Below are 14,136 nucleotides of genomic sequence, written 5' to 3'. Positions count from 1 at the left end.
TATAAACACTATGTATCAGCGTTTGACTGAATTCTATAATGTTTGACTAAATAGAATTATTACGGTTCCTTGTTTCTCTAAAACCAAGCAACGTTTCCGTGTAGCAGTATTGTTCACTTTCAATACATAGAGATAAATGAATTCCTTGTATTTATTTTCAATGTTTCGACTAAATACTAAATAGTATTCCTGAAGATAATGAAGAACCCTTGCAGCTGCTGATTTCCTGTGACGGATCGTGAACCCTTGTAGCTGCTGGTCCCAAAATCAAGGAAAGTGCTCCAAAGAACCCTTTAGACAGCTGATCTCTAGGACGGGTTTCATCTTGTAGCTGCCGGTCTCTAATCAAGGAAAGTGTTCACAAAGAACCCTTTAGACAGCTGATCTCTAGGACAGGTTTCATCTTGTAGCTGCTGGTCCCTAATCAAGGAAAGTGTTCACAAAGAACCCTTTAGACAGCTGATCTCTGGGACGGGTTTCATCTTGTAGCTGCTGGTCCCTAATCAAGGAAAGTGTTCCAAAGAACCCTTTAGACAGCTGATCTCTAGGACGGGTTTCATCTTGTGGCTGCTGGTCCCTAATCAAGGAAAGTGCTCGCAAAGAACCCTTTAGACAGCTGATCTCTGGGACGGGTTTCATCTTGTAGCTGCTGGTCTCTAATCAAGGAAAGTGCTCGCAAAGAACCCTTTAGACAGCTGATCTCTAGGACGGGTTTCATCTTGTAGCTGCTGGTCCCTAATCAAGGAAAGTGCTCACCAAGAACCCTTTAGACAGCTGATCTCTAGGACAGGTTTCATCTTGTAGCTGCTGGTCCCTAATCAAGGAAAGTGTTCCAAAGAACCCTTTAGACAGCTGATCTCTAGGACGGGTTTCATCTTGTAGCTGCTGGTCCCTAATCAAGGAAAGTGCTCGCAAAGAACCCTTTAGACAGCTGATCTCTGGGACGGGTTTCATCTTGTAGCTGCTGGTCTCTAATCAAGGAAAGTGCTCGCAAAGAACCCTTTAGACAGCTGATCTCTAGGACGGGTTTCATCTTGTAGCTGCTGGTCCCTAATCAAGGAAAGTGCTCACCAAGAACCCTTTAGACAGCTGATCTCTAGGACAGGTTTCATCTTGTAGCTGCTGGTCCCTAATCAAGGAAAGTGTTCCAAAGAACCCTTTAGACAGCTGATCTCTAGGACGGGTTTCATCTTGTAGCTGCTGGTCCCTAATCAAGGAAAGTGCTCACCAAGAACCCTTTAGACAGCTGATCTCTAGGACGGGTTTCATCTTGTAGCTGCTGGTCCCTAATCAAGGAAAGTGTTCCAAAGAACCCTTTAGACAGCTGATCTCTAGGACGGGTTTCATCTTGTAGCTGCTGGTCCCTAATCAAGGAAAGTGCTCCAAAGAACCCTTTAGACAGCTGATCTCTGGGACGGGTTTCATCTTGTAGCTGCTGGTCCCTAATCAAGGAAAGTGCTCGCAAAGAACCCTTTAGACAGCTGATCTCTGGGACGGGTTTCATCTTGTAGCTGCTGGTCCCTAATCAAGGAAAGTGCTCGCAAAGAACCCTTTAGACAGCTGTTCTCTAGGACGGGTTTCATCTTGTAGCTGCTGGTCCCTAATCAAGGAAAGTGTTCACAAAGAACCCTTTATGAAGCTGATCTCTGGGACGGGTTTCATCTTGTAGCTGCTGGTCCCTAATCAAGGAAAGTGCTCGCAAAGAACCCTTTAGACAGCTGATCTCTGGGACGGGTTTCATCTTGTAGCTGCTGGTCCCTAATCAAGGAAAGTGCTCGCAAAGAACCCTTTAGACAGCTGTTCTCTAGGACGGGTTTCATCTTGTAGCTGCTGGTCCCTAATCAAGGAAAGTGCTCGCAAAGAACCCTTTAGACAGCTGATCTCTAGGTTTCATCTTGTAGCTGCTGTGCTCTAATCAAGGAAAGTGCTCGCAAAGAACCCTTTAGACAGCTGATCTCTAGGTTTCATCTTGTAGCTGCTGGTCCCTAATCAAGGAAAGTGTTCGCAAAGAACCCAATAGACCGCTGATCTCTGGAAAGCCTTTATCTAGTAAGATGGTGTCATCGAATTTGTCTCAAATCAAAATTATGAACGAACAACGAAGATGAATTTCCTCCAAAATATTTTATTTTATCATATTTTTTGTAGTTGTTAATGATTAATAATAATAATACAAACATGCAGCAGAAAGAACTATACACAACAATTTAAAACATGATTGAGAACTATTTAAAAATTATCTGAACCAAGAACCTTCTTTATTTATCATACTGGAACTCCATTTCTGCCGTTTGAGGACTCCTCGAGTCAACTCACTGGCATCTGAGGACTCCTCGAGTAAACTGTCATATGAGGACTCCTTGAGTCAACTCTGTCATCTAAGGACTCCTTCAGTCATTTCCCTACCATCTGAGGACTCTTAGTCAACTAAATGGTGTCCGAGGACTCCTCGAGTCAACTCACTGGTATCAGAGGACTCCTTGAGTCACCTCCCTACCAGCTGAGGACTCTTAGTCAACTAACTGGTATCTGAGGACTCATTGAGTCACCTCACTGGTGTCAGAGGACTCCGTGAGTCAACTAACTGGTGTCCGAGGACTCCTTGAGTCAACTCACTGGTATCAGAGGACTCCTTGAGTCACCTCCCTACCATCTGAGGACTCTTAGTCAACTAACTGGTATCTGAGGACTCATTGAGTCACCTCACTGGTGTCAGAGGACTCCGTGAGTCAACTAACTGGTGTCTGAGGACTCCTTGAGTCAACTCACTGGTATCAGAGGACTCCTTGAGTCACCTCCCTACCATCTGAGGACTCTTAGTCAACTAACTGGTATCTGAGGACTCATTGAGTCACCTCACTGGTGTCAGAGGACTCCGTGAGTCAACTAACTGGTGTGCGAGGACTCCTTGAGTCAACTTACTGGTTTCGGAGGACTCCTTGAGTCACCTCCCTACCATCTGAGGACTCTTAGTTTAACTAACTGGTATCTGAGGACTCCTTGAGTCAACTCTGCCATCTAAGGACTCCTTGAGTCATTTCCCTACCATCTGAGGACTCTTAGTAAACTAAATGGTGTCCGAGGACTCCTTGAGTCAACTCACTGGTATCAGAGGACTCCTTGAGTCACCTCCCTACCATCTGAGGACTCTAAGTCAACTAACTGGTATCTGAGGACTCATTGAGTCACCTCACTGGTGTCAGAGGACTCCGTGAGTCAACTCACTGGTGTCCGAGGACTGCCTGCCATATGAGGACTCATCCCCCTGAGTCAAACTTTCCCCTTCTAACTGATAGTTTATTACTATTATCTAATTGATGTCGGCAAAAAAAAAATCACAACCAATAAAAATTCACTGTTTTTCTATTTACATTTCAAACGCACACATAAAACTGTAGACTCTGCTCCCCTCCCCCTCCCTCCTTCACCCCCTCCCCCTCCCTCCTTCACCCCCTCCCCTCCCTCCTTCACCCCCTCCGCCTCCCTCCAATCCTACAGTTTGACAGGTTTGTACTGTATCTATTTATAGAATAGTCACTGAGTTTTATATTGACTGACTGATATATATATTCATATATTTACAACTGACACATTATTAAGGGATCATTCATTTATTACGTGGGCATAAAATTTGAATTTTTTAACCCCCCTCCCCCTCTGTACGCAAAATCGGCCATTTTCTCATATATAAAGCATTACAGTACGCAATTGCACTGACCCCTCCCCCCTCCCCTAATGCGTACGTAATAAATGAATGATCCCTAACTAAACTAAAATCATCCCATTGAACAGGATCCAGTTCCACAGTTCGTCGATCGGTTTAGAGTTAGAATTAATTCAGTTTTGATTGTGTTTATTTATTTATTTAGGGGATATTCCACGGTTGACGATAATGATTACTGTGTATGTTTATATAAAACACTCAGTAACTAACTCGAAAAAGTCAGCAGTTTTTAAGAAAGAGAAAGTGAAAATTGAAACGTCTGTAAAATAAATCAGTGATTTTCCTGAGACACGTTTTTAAGATTTGACTCATGAGTTCAAATCACTGAAACTCGGATTACACAGAGCTTATCATCAACTGCTCGATGTGAGTTTTGGGGAGAGAAGATAGGTTCCGGGCCCACGGGCGTGAACAGTCCCGCGGGTTCCGGGCCCACGGGCGTGAACAGTCCCGCGGGTTCCGGGCCCACGGGTGTGAACAGTCCCGCGGGTTCCGGGCCCACGGGCGTGAACAGTCCCGCGGGTTCCGGGCCCACGGGCGTGAACAGTCCTGCGGGTTCCGGGCCCACGGGCGTGAACAGTCCCGCGGGTTCCGGGCCCACGGGCTTGAACAGTCCCACGAGTGCCGAGCCCACGGACTCGAACAGTCCAGCAGGTTCTGGGCCCACGGGCGTGAACAGTCTCGCGAGTGCCAGGCCCATGGACTCGAACAGTCCAGCGGGTTCCGGCCCACGGGAATGAAAAGTCCCGCGAGTGCCGGGCCCATGGACTCGAACAGTCCCGAGGGTTGCGGGCCCACGGGCGTGAACAGTCTCGTGAGTGCCGGGCCCATGGACTCGAACAGTCCCGAGGGTTGCGGGCCCACGGGCGTGAACAGTCTCGCGAGTGCCGGGCCCATGGACTCGAACAGTCCCGAGGGTTCCAGGCCCACGGGCGTGAACAGTCCTGCGAGTGCGTGGGTGTTAGGCCCACGAGCTTGAACAACACATATTACTACGATATTCGAAACGTTAAAAAAATGGAGTAACTAATAATAGTTTTCAGTGTTAATTTATAAGCAGAGTTGCCTGCGGCATGTGAGGGATAGATATATATAAACACCGGTTATGCTGTGTCACGAGTTTCTGCTGCCTCTTCATCTGACGAGTTTTAAATCTCGTACTACCGGTAATTGTTGTCAGTAGAATTCCGTAAGGTTTATAACTGGAAGATCCACACAGAGAAATCTCAAATTTATACCAACAGGCGGCGCTGTTTAATTAACTTACTCGCCGCAGTTAGTTGAATATTATAAAATATATTATATCTAGGTTGACTGGGAGTAGGTTCAGTAGGTTCACAATCAATACACGCCTTTACTTTTATACAAATATCTACAGACAATTATTTCTAGGTGTGAAGGTAAGATAGGGTGAGATGAGGGGAGTTGGGGCTAAGATGAGGGGAGTTGGGGTAAGATGAGAGGAGTTGGGGTAAGACGAGAGGAGTTGGGGTAAGATGAGAGTTGGGGGTAAGATGAAGATAGTCTGAATAGTGGCCGATCAATAAACAATTTCAGTCAATATCAGACTAGGTTTAAACTTGGAGTAATCAGTCTGATTACTCCAAGGTTTAAATGACATATTGAGTATACTTCAATATTAACACGAGATGAGATTTTAGGAGGGAGGGGGAGCAGGAGAGGGGGAGGAGAGGGGGAGGGGGTAACATGAAGGTTCAGAGGGTTAATAAAATCAATGCCCATTTATTTATTCAATGATTATTAGTATGGTTTATAATTACTGTATATATTTACACCTGATTCAAATACTGTTTAATTATTTACAATATTTACAACTCTGAATCAAACATTACCGTCATTATTTTCAAAACCTCCTCGATAGTTTGAAACAATATCGAGATATCTCTAAAACTGCGAGAGTTTAAAACGATATCGAGATATCTCTAGAACTGCGAGAGATTTTAAAACAATATCGAGATTTCCCTCAAACTGATAGTTTAAAACAATATTGAAACACCTCTTACGTGTCGAGTTTTAAACGATATCGAGATATCTCTAAAACTGCGAGAATTTAAAACAATATCGAGATATCTCTAAAACTGCGAGAGTTTAAAACGATATCGAGATATCTCTAGAACTGCGAGAGATTTTAAAACAATATCGAGATTTCCCTCAAACTGATAGTTTAAAACAATATTGAAACACCTCTTACGTGTCGACTTTTTAAACGATATCGAGATATCTCTAAAACTGCAAGAGTTTAAAACGATATCGAGATATCTCTAAAACCGCGAGAGTTTAAAACAATACTGAGATATCTCTAAAACCGCGAGAGTTTAAAACGATATTGATATATCTGTAAAACCTCGAGATCGGACACAAGAAAAGGCTGAATGAAACATCTCGAGAAATCGCTATCAAAATGAACTATTTTTTCCTGGACGAAATATCGATAACATTTAGAGAGATTTTTCAATCTCATTGATAATAAAACAACCTGATTATTTGTTATTTTCACTAGAAGATTAAATTCCCTGAAACAGACGCTGGCACGCGCAGGGTACTGGCAAGCGAGGAAAAACTCACTGTCACACGCATAATTAAGTAATATCTACAATCACAGTCAATTCATAATAGTCATGGTTGTTACAGGGAGAGGGGGAGGTGGGGGGAGGGGGGAATTTCGGGAATCTGTTTGCCGGCCACGTTGATACCAAAACCCCACCCACATTGATACCAAAACCCCACCCACATTGATACCAAAACCCCACCAACGTTGATACCAAAACCCCACCAAAGTTGATACCAAAACCCCACCCACTTTGCTATTTTAACCCAGCCCACTTATGTAAACCGAGCCCCCTTTGATACCAATCTACTCAAAACCCAAGCATCTGTAAAGTATGTACAGCTTGTTCTAGTAATCTATACCCTGATTGGGGGGGGGGATTAGCAGGGGAGAGGGGAGAGGGGAAAATGGTTATTTACGCTATTTTATACAATTAACATTCATTCAATCATATCACAGTCAATAATCATTATATACAACATTATGTTACAAACATTTCAGGGGGTTGTAGGGGGAGAGGAGGGGAGAGGGGAGGGAGGGGGATTCAAACATTATATACACAGAATGAGCACGGGAGAAATAGGATGAATTTCGGTGCTCATTTTTCTGACAGCCTCCTTCAACTTTCACAAGTCACATCAATTAACATCATTATTCATCACACTAATTCAATTCATTCATCATAATAATAATAATAATTATAATAATAATAATTATAATAGTCAACTATTTTAAACAATGATTTTCATGTTGTCATGGATATGAATATTCTCAGGATTTCTTCGCTATAATTAACTGAATACCCGGGGGCCGGGAGAGTACGGGAGAATCATTAAAACCCCTCGAAAACATTCCGTCTGCGGTCGGTCGGTCGGGGAAAAACAAACAATTCAATATAATCCTTACTAAGACAAGAGCAGGCCCTGCTCCCTACCAACTCCTCCCTACCCCCTCTTCCCTACCCCCTGACAAATTACATTAGCACCAATTATAACACTCATCATCATCTCGATCAACGCCACGTGCCACGGCACTGCTCTATCTCATACAGCGCCATCTATACCACGTTATACAAACAGCTGCCCGATCAGGATCAATATAACAACAATGAATACCTCTACAATACAACAATACACTCAATCGGTAACGATATACACGTATCCGCGGTAACGCAGTAATCGGTAACTACGGCGACCACATGACAACTGGCATCTGCGAAATAATGGTATCTACGGCAACGTAATGACCAGTATCCATGGTAACTGCATCACGTCCCACGAGAATCGGTATCCGTGGTAACCGCGCAGTGTCCAGCGACGGTAGAGTAGATCGTCACGGTGACCAGTAGATCGTCACGGTGACCGGTAGATCGTCACGGTGACCAGTAGATCGTCACGGTGACCGATAGAGTTAAACGTCTCCTAGTCGTCGAGACCGTACCGTTTATACGTTAGTATCTATGTTTGATAGATGTTTATCGGGTTCTAATAGAACCGTCGCCGCTGATATCGGAGAGTTGTTTGAGGTGTTTGTTGTTGTTTTAGATAGTTGCGATATTCTCTCTTCGACGCATCCTGCCGATAATCTCGCCTCAGAGTCGTGATCCCAGCATTCCTCCATCGTATCACATATCAACTTTAAACCCTACAATATACAATCATCATCGTTATAACATCTCTCGCGTTAATCACCCTATGACATCATCGATATAACATCCCCCATCTCACGCGTTAATCACCCTATGACATCATCGATATAACATCCCCCATCTCACGCGTTATTCACCCTATGACATCATCGATATAACATCCCCCATCTCACGCGTTAATCACCCTATGACATCATCGATATAACATCCCCCATCTCACGCGTTAATCACCCTATGACATCATCGATATAACATCCCCCATCTCACGCGTTATTCACCCTATGACATCATCGATATAACATCCCCCATCTCACGCGTTAATCACCCTATGACATCATCGATATAACATCCCCCATCTCACGCGTTATTCACCCTATGACATCATCGATATAACATCCCCCATCTCACGCGTTATTCACCCTATGACATCATCGTTATAACATCCCCCATCTCACGCGTTATTCACCCTATGACATCATCATTCTACGCACCTCATGTTTTATCCACGTCTCTTTAATAACGGGTCGACCTTTCTTCGTAACGACGTGATCCTGCATATCCTCGAGAGTTGGGTGTAAACCGACATCCTCTTCAAACGGCTGCACGTAATCCGGTACCGGACCTGTAACAATACCACAACTATCGTCGCTATAGATACTATAACAATACCGCAACTATCGTCGCTATAGATACTATCACAATACCACAACTATTGTCGCTATAGAAACTATCATTATTTATACTTTAGTTGCGACACGGATGAAAACCACCGATATTGAAAAAGCCAGAAAATATTCTGAATTAGAGCCGCTTTTCGAATGAGACGCCATATTGGTTTCTCTGACTCCAAAATTGTGCTAACAACTGCCAAAACCGTCTTAAGGAGCACTCCCAACTACGGAGTGCTCCGATACGACGCGCGCGATTGAGGTGATCTACACCGATCTCAGGAATGAAGAAAATAAGAGAAAGTCGGTTATCCATCTATGGTTGGAAGATTTTCATCCCTGTCGCTATAGAAAGTGTTTGAAATTCTTTCTTACCGTCGACTGCTTTACATCTGTTGACCATTTCCCATAAAACTAAACCACACGCGTACATATCGATACGTAAAAATGCATCTCGATTAAAACTGATCGCTCCTTCTAAAACTTCAGGAGCCATGTATCTCCTCGTACCGACCTAAACAATAAAATATCAATAACTATCTCAACTTAAAACTGATATTTGCTACTTCTTAAACTAAGGCAGGGTCGAATTTCAGGCTTCAATTTCTGCCTATTTCAAAATTTCCTGATTTTCGTTGTGATTACACAAAATTCCTGAGTGAATCTGAGTAATTTCTAGATTTAAAATGTTAGAATTCATTCATTTTTAGTGAATCACATATTGATAAAGAAACACACAGTAAATAGCATTATTCCCAGAGTTTTCCAGGTTTCCCAGAGTCATTGGCGCCACTCTGGTCTATAACTTCAGGTTGCACTGTCGTCGTTCACATTTAATTTTAAGACCAGTCTAAGACCAAGTTAGATCCAAGATCACTTTTAGACTTAAATCATTAATATCTGCGCAACTGAGCCCAAGGTTAGTTATGCGAAAAAAATACTGTGAAGAACTCACCTGCCCGTGGGCGTCGCCCGGATTCTTGCACGGATCAAACGGCATCGCCAGTCCAAAGTCCGCCAGGCAGGCCGTTAAATCACTTTTTATCAATACGTTTTTACTTTTAAAATCGCGATGAGCGATAGCGGGTTTGTGTTCGCTGATTCTCGACGCCGGTATATCCTCGTGTAAATACGACAATCCGCGAGCCATCGATTCGGCTAAACGCAACAATTCACACCACGACAACAGATTACCCTTCAGATAGTCGTATAGCGACCCGTTGTCGTGGAACTCGGATATCAACCAGAAATCAGTGTTAAGATTCTCTCCGCGCCGTTCAGACGCGATGAATCTCAGTAGGTTATCGTGTTTCATTCCCGGTAAGTTGAAGATATCTCGTTCGTTCATCCATGATTGTTTATCGGATAACGGGAATATCTTCACGGCAACGACGTCGCCCGCGCACTGAGCCTTCCATACGGCCCCGAAACGCCCGCGGGCTTTCACTTCGATCAGCTGTATCGGGCGTAGTCCTAATAACGGCGTAGATGGCGCTAGCGGAGTCGGATCGCTGATCGGTATCGCTTGAAGGTAACTATCGCGTGATTTACGATACATCCAGTATCCGACGGTTACGAAGATACACACGGCAACCAGTCCAATAAATATATATATAACCGGCTGTAGATTCTGCTGCGTGTAGTGATAGATCATAGGACCTTCGTAACCTAGACAACACGAGGCAACAATACACAATTATTTTCAGTTTAAGCGGTACCGTATGTTTTGGGTGAATCGAGCGAAATGACCGGGAGACGGGAAGGCAAAAGGTGGCGCCACTTTCCGTCAATTTATAAATACCTGATTTTTCCAAAACACAAAATCCCCCCGAGAGATTCAAAGAAATTTCTGTTTAAAATTTTTCAATGAATCATTTACTGATTAAGGAACGCAAGATCATCTGAATTCTCGGGAGTTTTTTTGGTCAAATTCTCTGAGTTGCCTTTGACTTTATAGTCAGATGTTGGTGATTCCCATGAAGTTTGAGGCTTTCCCGGTCAGTGGCGTCAACCTCGCTTATCCGAATTCTCTGAATTTTACACTTGGGTTTTGGTAAAATATATCAAAGAGCATTCACTCGAGTATTTCCTCGAGTATTCACGACTCTAGAAATGGGGTGATGGAGGGTTAGGGGTATCTACTTACCGGTAGTTGTATTAGGTTTCGGATATTCTATAAATGTGATATTCTCGCGTCTATTACAAACGTCAGCTTTACAACAACACAGATATAACAGGGTATGACTATTAGCCGGTTGATTAATACACTTCCCGTGTGGATCGCACGCCTCGGTCCACAACCAACATCCTTGTAGTTTCATTACGAGTTCACCGCGAGTATTGTTAGAGTTATTAGTGTTTTCGAATGTCCAAGACGAGAAGCACGCGTCCTCGCCCTCGGTGCACCTCTCACGAGTCGGCGTACAATTACCCTGTTTCTGACACAAGTCCTGACTGTATGTAATACAATCAATACCGGATACACCGACCACAAACATTTCTACAACAAAATATCACATACAATTAGAACTTATTCATAAATAGGTACAATGAATCTATCTTAACAATACTGGACCAAGTTCATCAGTTCCAGACCAAGTTCCACAGCTGTAGAACCAGTTCCATAGTTCTGCAACCACTCGATCAAGATTCACAGTTCTGGATCCAGTTCCACAGTTCTGGATCCAGTTCCACAGTTCTGGATCCAGTTCAGGTTCTGGATCCAGTTCCACAGTTCTGGACCCAGTTCCACAGTTCTGGACCCAGTTCCACAGTTCTGAACCCAGTTCCACAGTTCTGCATCCACTGGACCAAGATTCACAGTTCTGGACCCAGTTCCACTGTTCTGCATCCATTTCCACAGTTCTGAAGTTCTGAACCCAGTCCCAGTTGCACAGATCTGAACCCAGTTGCACAGTTCTGAACCCAGTTCCACAGTTCAGGATACAGTTCCACGGTAATTGTGGAAACGGGTGGAAACAGTGGAATACGTGTTGAACAGAGATATATCAATAACTGACCTGAACATGTCATTATTGCTAACACTGTCAGTGTCGCAATCATTCTGAAATGTGTACATCGAGTCATCATGACAGCATCGGACAGCAAACAGACAGATAGCGTAACCTCCTTCAAAACAACCTGCAATCAAAAATACAGCACAATCATTAAATAACCATCTAGAGTTAGACAGCATCGGACAGCAAACAGACAGACAGACAGCGTAACCTCCTTCAAAACAACCTGCAATCAAAAATACAGTACAATCATTAAATAACCATCTAGAGTTAGACAGCATCGGACAGCAAACAGACAGACAGCGTAATCTCCTTCAAAACAACCTGCAATCAAAAATAGTACAATCATTAAATAACCATCTAGAGTTAGACAGCATCGGACAGCAAACAGACAGTGGGACCTTTAATCATTTTAATAGACAGCATCAGACAGCAAACAGACAGACAGACAGCGTAACCTCCTTCAAAACAACCTGCAATCAAAAATACAGTACAATCATTAAATAACCATCTAGAGTTAGACAGCATCGGACAGCAAACAGACAGTGGGACCTTTAATCATTTTAATAGACAGCATCAGACAGTGTGAAACATTTAACTACAGATATATAAACTGTCACTGTGACAGCAAACTGTGACGAGGACAGCAGCAGCAGCAGCAGTTCTTCATCATCACTCACAGACACAGTACCTGACCTTCACAATCTGTGATAAAACAATGTTATTATACACAAACAGCTCTTGGACGAGGCAGTGAGTGAGGGTGAGGGATGCACCTTTACAAATCGTGACCTGTTCGTTTTCATCTTGTTCGAATCGGAAAACTCAAGAGTAGGCCTAAGCCTACCACCCCCGAGCAGCAGGGCAGATCGGGAGGCGCCACACACACTCTCACAACAACAACAGATCTGTTCCCCCTCTCTCTCCTATCCCACCCCCCTCTCTCTACTTCAATGTCATACACAGTTAATCTCTAATTCTAGGGTTAAAACTTCATATTTACATCAGCATTTAAATCGACTCCTCACAGTCCAGTAATCTATCCCTACAGTTCCGACGATGCTGAACTAATTCCGATTTTTTCATTGTAATTCTCAATAAAAACATGGCCGACAATTAGACTAAAATACCCGGATGACGAGCAGTAAAACAAAAATCATCACAATCACTAATTATACATTATAATTAATCATAATCATCTCGATTATAAGCGAATATATTTTGTTCGATTATGGGTTTATTTTTGTGTATGTTCGAGGCATTTAGGTACATTTTTCATAATTAAATATATTTGACCTGAATTTGTTTTGCGCTACGCTGTATTTCACTTGCCAGAGTCAAGCTGTAGATGGCGGTAGCGGAGGGCGTTTTATTTTGTATTCCACTTGCCACAGTTGAAATGTAGATGGCAGCAGTTGACGGTTTATTACAATTATTTCCAGGCGGTGGCGGGTTGGTGCCGAGAACGACTAACTGCATATTCCGTTAGATGGAGCAAGAGTTATTACGTTGAGATAAAGTCTGTCGCGACCGAAGTCGTTTCTTCAAGCTACCGAAGATAATTAAATTTCGACATATTATTTCTATCCAGCGCCAACATAGACGACGCTTCCACAGTATACAAACTTGTGGATAAAATAAAAAAACAATCTTAACATTACATGAGTATATAATGTGCATAATGCAAATACAGTGGAACCTCATTACAACGAACTCGTGTCTACGACGATTCATCATCCCAAATAGGAAAATATAATCAATTTCATACTGGATATAACGAACTGTCGGTTATAACGAACTGATTTTATGGCTCCCTGAAGTTCGCTGTAACGAAGTTCCTCGGTAATATTATTAGGACACTTATGTGTTTTGTATTGAGAAATTCCACACAACTGCTGCACTCCCCAACCCGAGTCGTACATTGCGATATATTTTTAAACATTTCAATGATTGTTATGAAACAACATTCACAAAAGTAAAATAGTTTTCAACGATTTTATGACACACAAACCTGTTGCACAGGACTACTAAACATATTACTGCCTAGATCTAGAACACTGTGTACTGAATATGATTTAATCAATGCTGCCCCAATCCTTCTCAATACCCCACCCCCCCCCCCCCCCAATTCAGTTCGTATATGGATGAATGATGCAGCAAACCGTTATCGCTGCTTTGCTGCTGTATTTAGGGTTTTCTGCCTCTTCGCCAAAATACCCAATTGTTATTCACGACGCAGTGTTCATTGACTGGAACTGCTAGATCCACTTGGGCCATCGAGTGAGTAAAATGGACACCTTTCACCTCGTATGCCTACCCGGCCACGAATAATGTTTGATGTTACTTTAGGGCAGGAGATGAAAAGTAAATCAGCACTTCCCTATGTACCTACGTACCGGCACAATACCGGTACGCTAACTGGTTCATTCAGCTCATCATCAGAGCTAGTGATCGTTTCTTCCTTGTACTTCCTGAATGCCGCATGATTTTTTCCGGAGAGCAAGGTGTCG

General features: G+C 43.2%; 1 protein-coding gene across 1 annotated transcript; it reads right to left on the bottom strand.

Moving 5' to 3' along the window:
* Nucleotides 1-7,028: 7,028 nt before the first annotated feature.
* LOC141906820 (activin receptor type-2B-like) lies at nucleotides 7,029-12,725 on the bottom strand. The gene is made up of 7 exons (XM_074796220.1): nucleotides 12,630-12,725; nucleotides 11,630-11,750; nucleotides 10,756-11,109; nucleotides 9,565-10,277; nucleotides 8,985-9,123; nucleotides 8,433-8,563; nucleotides 7,029-7,937 (listed from the first exon to the last, which is right to left on the bottom strand). Exons 2-7 carry the CDS (start codon nucleotides 11,697-11,699, stop codon nucleotides 7,737-7,739), a joined length of 1,608 nt encoding a protein of 535 aa, XP_074652321.1. The 5' UTR covers nucleotides 11,700-11,750; nucleotides 12,630-12,725; the 3' UTR covers nucleotides 7,029-7,736.
* Between the last annotated feature and the right edge of the window lie 1,411 nt (nucleotides 12,726-14,136).

Source organism: Tubulanus polymorphus, chromosome 6 (assembly GCF_964204645.1).
Source record: "Tubulanus polymorphus chromosome 6, tnTubPoly1.2, whole genome shotgun sequence".
Taxonomy (NCBI): Eukaryota; Metazoa; Nemertea; class Palaeonemertea; order Tubulaniformes; family Tubulanidae; genus Tubulanus; species Tubulanus polymorphus.
This window is presented reverse-complemented; position numbering and strand designations above follow the sequence as displayed.